Source organism: Alosa alosa, chromosome 8 (assembly GCF_017589495.1).
Source record: "Alosa alosa isolate M-15738 ecotype Scorff River chromosome 8, AALO_Geno_1.1, whole genome shotgun sequence".
In the NCBI taxonomy this organism is placed as follows: domain Eukaryota; kingdom Metazoa; phylum Chordata; class Actinopteri; order Clupeiformes; family Clupeidae; genus Alosa; species Alosa alosa.
The window spans coordinates 15,768,021-15,781,058 of NC_063196.1; the positions used below are offsets into that span (position 1 = coordinate 15,768,021).

Sequence of the window (13,038 nt, forward strand, 5' to 3'; positions counted from 1 at the left end):
CATCAAAGTCACATTCATTTATATCTATAAGAGAAAAAAAAACCCCTCTAATTTATTTGGAGAAAATAACATGCAGAATTGATTGAGTGAATAATCTGCCTATATATGAAAATTATTTCAAAAGAGACTATGAACATGGTACATGCTCAAATTACCTACTTTTCAAAAGGAAAGAAATCACAAAAAAAGTCTTAGGAAAAACCTACATACCGATGCAAGGATTGCTAGAACTAATGGCCAGAGATGTATTTGTCGGAGTGTATCCGCTCCAGCAAGAGCAGTTGTAGCTGCCGATTGTGTTTGAGCAGGTGGAATTTTGACCACATGGATCAGAGTCACATTCATTGATGTCTATAAGGAAAGTAACATAGAAACTCATCTTAAAGGACATGAGAACGAATAAAAGAACATTTGGAATTCATAACTTCACATTTAAAACGACTTGGAAGACAACATGAGTGCAGAACACTCTTAATAAAACTGGACAGATTTGAGAGATTGCAGGCATTTCTGAAGAGACATTTTCATTCAAAACAAAAAAAGATTCACAAAAGAAAGTTTTAGGAAAAACCTACTGTACGTACCTATGCATGGGTTGGTAGAAGTAATTGGCAGAGATGTGTTTGTCGGGGTGTATCCTCTCCAGCAAGAACAGTTGTAGCTGCCAACCGTGTTGGAGCAGGTGGAATTTTGACCACATGGATCTGTGTCACATTCGTTAAAATCTGAAAGAGAAAAATACTATAAAGTTAATAAACTCTAAAACACAGAAGTGACTATTGGAAAATAATCTACATGCATGTGAGGTGAGGACTGTTTTAAGATTACTTTAGAAGGAACTGTGTATATGGATTGCATTTAATGGATGGGACACAATTACATAAACATGTACATGACACAAAAATGCCCCCAAAAAAAAAAAGAAAATATGGAACATTTGCATTGGGAACTGCTTATAGCTGGTTCAGATTACACAACCTTTAGGTCTTCCACAATGCCCTTTTAGGATTGACCATGCCAGACTAGGCGATCATAAAACCAAATTCTTGTCACGTCTTGGTCGGGAGATTGGCCACATTACAAGATTGAGTAACCTATCGTTCATGCCACATGTCGTCATAGTGTCAGGGTCAACAGAATGCTGTAGGAGATTCCCCCAAAATTCTGAAATACTAGACTTTTCATTGTGGTGTCGTGGTGGCACGCTGCAGAAAATAAATTGCTGGTCGTTGAGAAGGATATGTTACATTACAAGACGTGTTCCTCCTTCATAGCTTAGGAGGAAATTATCTCCCTTGATGCAGTTAGACAACCATAGTATTTTAATATAAAAACCTGCACACCTATGCATGGATTGCTGGTGTTAATGGGTAAAGATGTGTTTGTTGGGGTGTATCCTCTCCAGCAAGAACAGTTGTAGCTGCCAATGGTGTTTGCACAGTTGGAGTTTAGACCACATGGATCAAAGTCACATTCATTTATATCTATAAGAAAAAAAAATAATAATAATTTATTTGGAGGAAAAATACTGAATATATTCAGTAAATAATCCTCCTATTTACAAGAACACTTTTAAGAGGGACTATGAATATTGCACATGCTCAAAAAAGTAGTTAATGAAATCAAAATAAAGAGCTAGATACCTATGCATGGATTGCTGGTGTTAATGGGCAAAGATGTGTGTATTGGGGTGTATCCTCTCCAGCAAGAGCAGTTGTAGCTACCAATGGTGTTGGCACAGGTAGAGTTTGGACCACATGGATCAAAGTCACATTCATTTATATCTATCAACAGTGGGAAAAAAGGGCAAAAGATTTAGGAAACTTATGCTACACATACATCAGAAGATTTTGAAAAGATTTATGAAAGACTGCAATCTTACATCCTCTCACATCTACAGAAAATGCAAGAATGTGTAAATCACAGACTAGTCACAGTCTATGATTTTGCGATGACTAGGAGACCCATCTCCTTAAGTCATTATTTCTTAAATAACTGGGTTGGCGTAAAAACAACCTAGAGTCTATTTATGAATGATATTTAATTCAAACCTTAATTTGGGAGTAAAATTGCATTTATCTGAGCAGTTTTAAGCTAGACCATTGTTTGCATTAGCAGTGGGCATAGAGTCATGTTAAAACAAAAAATGAATCACTATTTTCAAACCACTGATAAGGTTCAAAATGGTAGCTTCAAATCAGTGGGTCACGTTCAACTTCTTGCACCATTGCGCACAATGATCAGATTTGTCTGAACGTGGCGCATGTTTGCATTGTAAACATGCATCACGTTCAGCTATATATGTGCAGCGCTGCTAGAAGTTGAACGCGCTCACTGATTTGAAGCTACAGGAACACGAAGGAATGTAATTACACTGACTTAATTTACAGGCCTTACTAAAAACATCTTTGTACACTTTCAAAGTTTACTATAGCTTCTACTTCAATTTGTCTGTAGGGATTCTCTCCATTACTACCACTGAAGTAGAGTATAAGGCTATTGTGAGCCTGGCCAGTGGTTTGAAGAAAGCTATTTGACGTGGCTCCATGTCTTCCATCACAACGGTCTATCTCCAAACTCCTCAGATTAATATAATTTGGCTACCAAATGAAACTTCAAACTCGTTATTAACCATCAATACACCCTACAGTAGGTTGTGTTTACCTCAAACTAATTCTTTAAACACCACTAAGAATACAAGTGAAATGAGGACATTATACAGAGTGAGGAACACACCTATGCAGGGGTTGCTGCTGCTAATAGGCAGAGACGAGTTTGTTGGTCTGTATCCTCTCCAGCAAGCGCAACTGTAGCTGCCAACAGAGTTGGAGCAGGTGGAGTTTGGACCACATGCATCAAAGTCACATTCATTTATATCTATAAGAGAAAAAAAAACCCCTCTAATTTATTTGGAGAAAATAACATGCAGAATTGATTGAGTGAATAATCTGCCTATATATGAAAATTATTTCAAAAGAGACTATGAACATGGTACATGCTCAAATTACCTACTTTTCAAAAGGAAAGAAATCACAAAAAAAGTCTTAGGAAAAACCTACATACCGATGCAAGGATTGCTAGAACTAATGGCCAGAGATGTATTTGTCGGAGTGTATCCGCCTCCAGCAAGAGCAGTTGTAGCTGCCCGATTGTGTTTGAGCAGGTGGAATTTTGACCACATGGATCAGAGTCACATTCATTGATGTCTATAAGGAAAGTAACATAGAAACTCATCTTAAAGGACATGAGAACGAATAAAAGAACATTTGGAATTCATAACTTCACATTTAAAACGACTTGGAAGACAACATGAGTGCAGAACACTCTTAATAAAACTGGACAGATTTGAGAGATTGCAGGCATTTCTGAAGAGACATTTTCATTCAAACAAAAAAAAAGATTCACAAAAGAAAGTTTTAGGAAAAACCTACTGTACATTACCTATGCATGGGTTGGTAGAAGTAATTGGCAGAGATGTGTTTGTCGGGGTGTATCCTCTCCAGCAAGAACAGTTGTAGCTGCCAACCGTGTTGGAGCAGGTGGAATTTTGACCACATGGATCTGTGTCACATTCGTTAAAATCTGAAAGAGAAAAATACTATAAAGTTAATAAACTCTAAAACACAGAAGTGACTATTGGAAAATAATCTACATGCATGTGAGGTGAGGACTGTTTTAAGATTACTTTAGAAGGAACTGTGTATATGGATTGCATTTAATGGATGGGACACAATTACATAAACATGTACATGACACAAAATGCCCCCCCCGACAAAAAAGAAAATATGGAACATTTGCATTGGGAACTGCTTATAGCTGGTTCAGATTACACAACCTTTAGGTCTTCCACAATGCCCTTTTAGGATTGACCATGCCAGACTAGGCGATCATAAAACCAAATTCTTGTCACGTCTTGGTCGGGAGATTGGCCACATTACAAGATTGAGTAACCTATCGTTCATGCCACATGTCGTCATAGTGTCAGGGTCAACAGAATGCTGTAGGAGATTCCCCCAAAATTCTGAAATACTAGACTTTTCATTGTGGTGTCGTGGTGGCACGCTGCAGAAAATAAATTGCTGGTCGTTGAGAAGGATATGTTACATTACAAGACGTGTTCCTCCTTCATAGCTTAGGAGGAAATTATCTCCCTTGATGCAGTTAGACAACCATAGTATTTTAATATAAAAACCTGCACACCTATGCATGGATTGCTGGTGTTAATGGGTAAAGATGTGTTTGTTGGGGTGTATCCTCTCCAGCAAGAACAGTTGTAGCTGCCAATGGTGTTTGCACAGTTGGAGTTTAGACCACATGGATCAAAGTCACATTCATTTATATCTATAAGAAAAAAATAATAATAATTTATTTGGAGGAAAAATACTGAATATATTCAGTAAATAATCCTCCTATTTACAAGAACACTTTTAAGAGGGACTATGAATATTGCACATGCTCAAAAAAGTAGTTAATGAAATCAAAATAAAGAGCTAGATACCTATGCATGGATTGCTGGTGTTAATGGGCAAAGATGTGTGTATTGGGGTGTATCCTCTCCAGCAAGAGCAGTTGTAGCTACCAATGGTGTTGGCACAGGTAGAGTTTGGACCACATGGATCAAAGTCACATTCATTTATATCTATCAACAGTGGGAAAAAAGGGCAAAAGATTTAGGAAACTTATGCTACACATACATCAGAAGATTTTGAAAAGATTTATGAAAGACTGCAATCTTACATCCTCTCACATCTACAGAAAATGCAAGAATGTGTAAATCACAGACTAGTCACAGTCTATGATTTTTGCGATGACTAGGAGACCCATCTCCTTAAGTCATTATTTCTTAAATAACTGGGTTGGCGTAAAAACAACCTAGAGTCTATTTATGAATGATATTTAATTCAAACCTTAATTTGGGAGTAAAATTGCATTTATCTGAGCAGTTTTAAGCTAGACCATTGTTTGCATTAGCAGTGGGCATAGAGTCATGTTAAAACAAAAAATGAATCACTATTTTCAAACCACTGATAAGGTTCAAAATGGTAGCTTCAAATCAGTGGGTCACGCTCAACTTCTTGCACCATTGCGCACAATGATCAGATTTGTCTGAACGCATGATGTTTGCATTGTAAACATGCATCACGCTCAGCTATATATGTGCAGCTGCTAGAAGTTGAACGCGCCACTGATTTGAAGCTACAGGAACACGAAGGAATGTAATTACACTGACTTAATTTACAGGCCTTACTAAAAACATCTTTGTACACTTTCAAAGTTTACTATAGCTTCTACTTCAATTTGTCTGTAGGGATTCTCTCCATTACTACCACTGAAGTAGAGTATAAGGCTATTGTGAGCCTGGCCAGTGGTTTGAAGAAAGCTATTTGACGTGGCTCCATGTCTTCCATCACAACGGGTCTATCTCCAAACTCCTCAGATTAATATAATTTGGCTACCAAATGAAACTTCAAACTCGTTATTAACCATCAATACACCCTACAGTAGGTTGTGTTTACCTCAAACTAATTCTTTAAACACCACTAAGAATACAAGTGAAATGAGGACATTATACAGAGTGAGGAACACACCTATGCAGGGGTTGCTGCTGCTAATAGGCAGAGACGAGTTTGTTGGTCTGTATCCTCTCCAGCAAGCGCAACTGTAGCTGCCAACAGAGTTGGAGCAGGTGGAGTTTGGACCACATGCATCAAAGTCACATTCATTTATATCTATAAGAGAAAAAAAACCCCCTCTAATTTATTTGGAGAAAATAACATGCAGAATTGATTGAGTGAATAATCTGCCTATATATGAAAATTATTTCAAAAGAGACTATGAACATGGTACATGCTCAAATTACCTACTTTTCAAAAGGAAAGAAATCACAAAAAAAGTCTTAGGAAAAACCTACATACCGATGCAAGGATTGCTAGAACTAATGGCCAGAGATGTATTTGTCGGAGTGTATCCGCTCCAGCAAGAGCAGTTGTAGCTGCCGATTGTGTTTGAGCAGGTGGAATTTTGACCACATGGATCAGAGTCACATTCATTGATGTCTATAAGGAAAGTAACATAGAAACTCATCTTTAAAGGACATGAGAACTAATAAAAGAACATTTGGAATTCATAACTTCACATTTAAAACGACTTGAAGACAACATGAGTGCAGAACACTCTTAATAAAACTGGACAGATTTGAGAGATTGCAGGCATTTCTGAAGAAACATTTTCATTCAAAACAAAAAAGATTCACAAAAGAAAGTTTTAGGAAAAACCTACCGTAATGCACCTATGCATGGGTTGGTAGAAGTAATTGGCAGAGATGTGTTTGTCGGGGTGTATCCTCTCCAGCAAGAACAGTTGTAGCTGCCAACCGTGTTGGAGCAGGTGGAATTTTGACCACATGGATCTGTGTCACATTGCTTAAAATCTGAAAGAGAAAAATACTATAAAGTTAATAAACTCTAAAACACAGAAGTGACTATTGGAAAATAATCTACATGCATGTGAGGTGAGGACTGTTTTAAGATTACTTTAGAAGGAACTGTGTATATGGATTGCATTTAATGGATGGGACACAATTACATAAACATGTACATGACACAAAATGCCCCCCCCGACAAAAAAGAAAATATGGAACATTTGCATTGGGAACTGCTTATAGCTGGTTCAGATTACACAACCTTTAGGTCTTCCACAATGCCCTTTTAGGATTGACCATGCCAGACTAGGGCGATCATAAAACCAAATTCTTGTCACGCCTTGGTGGGAGATTGGCCACATTACAAGATTGAGTAACCTATCGCTCATGCCACATGTCGTCATAGTGTCAGGGTCAACAGAATGCTGTAGGAGATTCCCCCAAAATTCTGAAATACTAGACTTTTCATTGTGGTGTCGTGGTGGCACGCTGCAGAAAATAAATTGCTGGTCGTTGAGAAGGATATGTTACATTACAAGACGTGTTCCTCCTTCATAGCTTAGGAGGAAATTATCTCCCTTGATGCAGTTAGACAACCATAGTATTTTAATATAAAAACCTGCACACCTATGCATGGATTGCTGGTGTTAATGGGTAAAGATGTGTTTGTTGGGGTGTATCCTCTCCAGCAAGAACAGTTGTAGCTGCCAATGGTGTTTGCACAGTTGGAGTTTAGACCACATGGATCAAAGTCGCATTCGTTTACATCTATCAACAGTGAAAAAAACAAGGACAACAAATTGGGAAACTAAGTTAGAAACAAACAATTCATAGATATTGTGTTGAAAATATATGAAATCTTCTGACCTGGACACACAGGCTAATTGGATGGGCTCAACACCACTTTTGTTTCATTTTCAAAGTGAGGCTGTTTATTTGCCCAGCTCATGTCTAGTTTTACTGTCATACTCAAATTTAAATTTAATTCAATCTCTCATGGCTTTGCATACCCTGTGCAACAGTTCAGTTGAATGAAATGGGATGTGAACCAACCTCTCTGGCAGAACGGCCCATTTGTCGGTAAACCATTAAGACATCCACAGGTGCCTTCTGCTGAACTCATCACAGGCTCCATAAGTGATACAGTTGTCATGGGGCCAGGCATACTGCTCCTCACAGACACACCCGATATCCACTCGTGTTTGAGTAACACACTGATGGATGATGGACAATCAGTTACTCTTATGTTATGGATGCAAAGCAGTGTGACTAACTGTCCTTGATTTTATCATTTATATCATTATCACGGTGAGCACACATTCATGAGGCTTTCTTGAGCGTTCCAGAGGACCAAAATGTCAATTAATGAAACACATTAAACTACATATATACAGTGGAGGAAATAATTATTTGATCCCTCACTGATTTTCTAAGTTTGCCCACTGACAAAGAAATGATCAGTCTATAATTGAATACGCTTATTTCAAGTCAATGAAATGCAAATCAATTCATCTTTACTTTTCTTTTTCAATGAGATGTTATTCTCACCTGTTGTGACATTGATGTCAGTGATCTCAACTTGTTCAGTTGTTTGAGTGGGAGAGGAAGGTCAAGTTCAGACAACTCCATCTTCAGTTGGTCAGCATCTACTGTTTCCATCTCAATCTCAACCCTGTATTTGTACAGTTGAACAGGACCTGTAACAGTCCAGAATGCAAAATACAACTGTGTCATTGTCAAAAAAATAATAGCAATACACTGCATGCATTGTGTTTGGAACTAAAATACTTCCTTGCTTCTTTACAGAATAATTATGTTTATCTTAGAAAACTCTCAAGTGGAAAGCAAAAGCACAAAATACCTATGCAGGGGTTGCTGCTGCTAATAGGCAGAGACGAGAGTTTGTTGGTCTGTATCCTCTCCAGCAAGACAACTGTAGCTGCCAACCGAAGTTGGAGCAGGTGGAGTTTAGACCACATGCATCAAAGTCACATTCATTTACATCTATAAGAGAAAAATTCTAATTTATTTAGAGAAAATAACATGCAGAATTGATTGAGAGAATAATCTGCCTATATATGAAAATTATTTCAAAAGAGACTATGAACATAGTACATGCTCAAATTACCTACTTTTTAAAAGGAAAGAAATCATAAAAAGAAAAACCTGCACACCTATGCATGGATTGCTGGTGTTAATGGGTAAAGATGTGTTTGTTGGGGTGTATCCTCTCCAGCAAGAACAGTTGTAGCTGCCAATGGTGTTTGCACAGTTGGATTTTAGACCACATGGATCAAAGTCACATTCGTTTACATCTATCAACAGTGAAAAAACAAGGACAACAAATTGGGAAACTAAGTTAGAAACAAACAATTCATAGATATTGTGTTGAAAATATATGAAATCTTCTGACCTGGACACACAGGCTAATTGGATGGGCTCAACACCACTTTTGTTTCATTTTCAAAGTGAGGCTGTTTATTTGCCCAGCTCATGTCTAGTTTTACTGTCATACTCAAATTTAAATTTAATTCAATCTCTCATGGCTTTGCATACCCTGTGCAACAGTTCAGTTGAATGAAATGGGATGTGAACCAACCTCTCTGGCAGAACGGCCCATTTGTCGGTAAACCATTAAGACATCCACAGGTGCCTTCGCTGAACTCATCACAGGCTCCATAAGTGATACAGTTGTCATGGGGCCAGGCATACTGCTCCTCACAGACACACCGATATCCACTCGTGTTTGAGTAACACACTGATGGATGATGGACAATCAGTTACTCTTATGTTATGGATGCAAAGCAGTGTGACTAACTGTCCCTTGATTTTATCATTTATATACGTATACGGTGAGCACACATTCATGAGGCTTTCTTGAGCGTTTCAGAGGACCAAAATGTCAATTAATGAAACACATTAAACTACATATATACAGTGGAGGAAATAATTATTTGATCCCTCACTGATTTTCTAAGTTTGCCCACTGACAAAGAAATGATCAGTCTATAATTGAATACGCTTATTTCAAGTCAATGAAATGCAAATCAATTCATCTTTACTTTTTCTTTTTTCAATGAGATGTTATTCTCACCTGTTGTGACATTGATGTCAGTGATCTCAACTTGTTCAGTTGTTGCGAGTGGGAGAGGAAGGTCAAGTTCAGACAACTCCATCTTCAGTTGGTCAGCATCTACTGTTTCCATCTCAATCTCAACCCTGTACTTGTACAGTTGAACAGGACCTGTAACAGTCCGTAATGCAAAATACAACTGTGTCATTGTCAAAAAAGAAATAATAGCAATACACTGCATGCATTGTGTTTGGAACTAAAATACTTCCTTGCTTCTTTACAGAATAATTATGTTTATCTTAGAAAACTCTCAAGTGGAGCGCCACAAAAAAATGCCTTAAATGCATGTGGAAAGTCAAAGCATCGGCAAAGATCACTACAATTTGAAAGAGTACATCAATACAGGTGAAATGAGGACATTTTACAAAGTGGGGAACACACCTATGCAGGGGTTGCTGCTGCTAATAGGCAGAGACGAGTTTGTTGGTCTGTATCCTCTCCAGCAAGAGCAACTGTAGCTGCCAACCGAGTTGGAGCAGGTGGAGTTTAGACCACATGCATCAAAGTCACATTCATTTACATCTATAAGAGAAAAAATTCTAATTTATTTAGAGAAAATAACATGCAGAATTGATTGAGAGAATAATCTGCCTATATATGAAAATTATTTCAAAAGAGACTATGAACATAGTACATGCTCAAATTACCTACTTTTTAAAAGGAAAGAAATCATAAAAAAAGAAAAACCTACATACCGATGCATGGATTGCTAGAACTAATGGCCAGAGATGTATTTGTCGGAGTGTATCCGCTCCAGCAAGAGCAGTTGTAGCTGCCGATCGTGTTGAAGCAGGTGGAATTTTGACCACATGGATCAGAGTCACATTCATTGATGTCTATAAGGAAAGTAACATAGAAACTCATCTTAAAGGACATAAGAACGAATAAAGAAACATTTGGAATTCATAACTGTGGTGCAAAAGAGAGAGTACAGTGATGGTCAAAAGTATTGGCACCCATGCTTAAGTTGACTGAAAAGAGGAATATAAATGAATAATGTATCATAAATAAATAAATGTTCTTCCTTAAAATACAGGGGTCATACTGTAAGTATTGCCACCCCTATGTTAAATTCCCATAGAGACAGGCAGATTTTTATTTTTAAAGGCCAGTTATTTAATGGATCCAGAATACTGTGCATCCTGATAAAGTTACCTTGGCCTTTGGAATTAAAATAGCCCCACATCACATACCCTTCACCATACCTAGAGATTGGCATGGTGTTATTTCAGTTAGCCTATTAGCTGGTTTGATTTGCATTGAGCTCAATGAGTGAAGGGTAACATAGGGGTGCCAATACTTATGACCCCTGAACATTTATTTATTTATGATACATTATTCATTCACTAAGAAAATTGGTGTCCTTAAAGGTTAGATATTTCCTCATTTTTCACTTAAGGCATTAAGATCAATTTCCAAAAGATGATTTTATATTCCTCTTTTCAGTCAACTTTAGCATGGGTGCCAATACTTTTGGCCAGCACTGTATGCAGGGGTTGCTGCTGCTAATAGGCGGAGACGAGTTTGTTGGAGCGTATCCTCTCCAGCAAGCGCAACTGTAGCTGCCAACTGAGTTGGAGCAGGTGGAATTTAGACCACATGCATCAAAGACATTAATTTATATCTATAAAGAAAAAATAACCTCTAATTTATTTGGACAAAAATACTGAATTTATTGAGTATGGGACATAGTAATAGTCCCAGAGAGGCTTTACAGTGGGCAGTTCTTCGACTGGGCCAGCTTCCCTCGCGGTCCGCGCGCGGGATCACGCGGCATCACGTGGCATTAATTTGTATTTTTCCAGTGACGCTGCAACGACGCTGCAACAACCGGCAGAGGTCTCAAGTGAGCAGGGTGTCTCGTCAAAAGAAATGGAGCTGGAAAACCCCACACAGACTTCACTACAGACTTTAGCAGACTGGTTAATAATTTAATAGCCAGAAATATGCCTGCCCTGCCCTAATAAAGACATATTTGGTTAACAGCGAGTGAATCCCGTTTGCAGCCGTGAGAAGAAACGCGAGGACAAATTAAACATTCTGGTTTTCTCCGAAAAGCAACGATGATAGACAGACATCATTTGGACAAAATATAGAGCATATTAACCTCCGTTGCTCAGCCAAATGCCTTCCTGTTATGTCCTGTTATCACGGAGTTACAGGCGAACTATTTTTGATGGTCACAAGTTTACTTCATTAGCGTTTATTTCTTTGATTATTAAAGAGTGTTTTTCATTTAAAGGCTTGACTTTGTGCTTATTCAGAAGAGCATTTAGTGCTCTCCCCAATCCCAGACGTTCACATTGCATGTTTGTTTGTAATGGATGCAACCGCAAGATACGCTTGTCATAGGCGCCGAGACCGTGGGTGCTCCATCTCTCGGGCACCCACTGAAAACATCGAGCACCCACGTGTGCCAGCTTACAGTCCCGGCTAAATTTACATTCATTTAAAATCAAACATCGCAGTTTATGTTAAATTCAGCATCTCTCATAATGTGATTGGATATGTTGCTGTCAATTCCCTACTTCATATACTAACCACCAATGAGAGCGTCTCTCGTATGAAAATTCCTGACACTTCCCACCTGAAGAATTAACGCAAGGCTTTGTCGGGTCTTCAGCCCCGAATGTTTAAAATGTATATAGCCCTGAATATCATTTTAAAAGTAGTCTGACAAAGCGTATTGTTTTGTGACACAGCTAAACACTCAACAAAAGTAACTCACGCAAATCTAGCCTACAACACGCAGACAGCTTAATGAAAGCGGGGAGAGAGCTAGCCCAGACAAGACTGTGCTTTATAATTGTTGCCTTCTGATGGTATCTTGCTAATTCACTGAACTGCATTAGGTGACACAAATGGTATTGCCTTTATCTTATAACTCCTTGTCTGAGCGACTACCAGGCCTATGGTTTTTAAAAGTCAGATGTTCCCTGACAAAGACATTCGAAAATTAAGAATGTTTATTGACTTGAAAAATACACTAATTTTTGCAAACTCCCTTCATTCAACCCTTGAAGACATCGCGGTCTGGTGCGCTTATGTAGATTGTTTCATTACCATTTAATTTCTCAGAATTTAGGTTTACTAGGCCTACAATAACGTCATCACCAAATACATCTTTTATTTTTAGTTGATCAACCACAAAGACTAGCATAGGCCTACTGTGCACAGTGCACTGACGACTGTAGCAGCCCAAGGTAACCAGTTGTTGTAAATAAGAGGCAACCCCTTGTTTCAGATAGCCTGGACAACATGTTACCTTGGTGTTGCCTACGATATTAATTAATGGTAGACTACAATAGTTAATTGATTCGCGTAACATATTAGTTGGTTCAAAGAGTAGGGATTTAGGATGGAGAGAGTCACGCGTATGTTGCTTTTGCGGGATCGAATCCAGTTTAATGCTAGTTTTCAATACATATATTTTTTACATGTCTTTTGTCTGAGTGGCTGTAATGTAGCCGAGCGCTCATGGCGT

The 13,038-nt window shown here is 38.3% G+C and overlaps 1 protein-coding gene across 1 annotated transcript in view; it reads right to left on the reverse strand.

The window, feature by feature from the left end:
* Window positions 1-5,608: 5,608 nt before the first annotated feature.
* LOC125299344 (neurogenic locus notch homolog protein 1-like) overlaps window positions 5,609-13,038 on the reverse strand; it is a 104,536-nt gene continuing 97,106 nt past the window's right edge. Inside the window, exons 17-24 of the mRNA XM_048250586.1 lie at window positions 10,250-10,390; window positions 9,936-10,076; window positions 9,516-9,665; window positions 9,021-9,179; window positions 8,369-8,425; window positions 7,970-8,118; window positions 5,916-6,056; window positions 5,609-5,665 (exon numbers count right to left, since the gene is read on the reverse strand). Of these exons, the coding sequence (XP_048106543.1) occupies window positions 5,609-5,665; window positions 5,916-6,056; window positions 7,970-8,118; window positions 8,369-8,425; window positions 9,021-9,179; window positions 9,516-9,665; window positions 9,936-10,076; window positions 10,250-10,390 (995 nt within the window). The remainder of the gene's footprint in view (window positions 5,666-5,915; window positions 6,057-7,969; window positions 8,119-8,368; window positions 8,426-9,020; window positions 9,180-9,515; window positions 9,666-9,935; window positions 10,077-10,249; window positions 10,391-13,038) is intronic.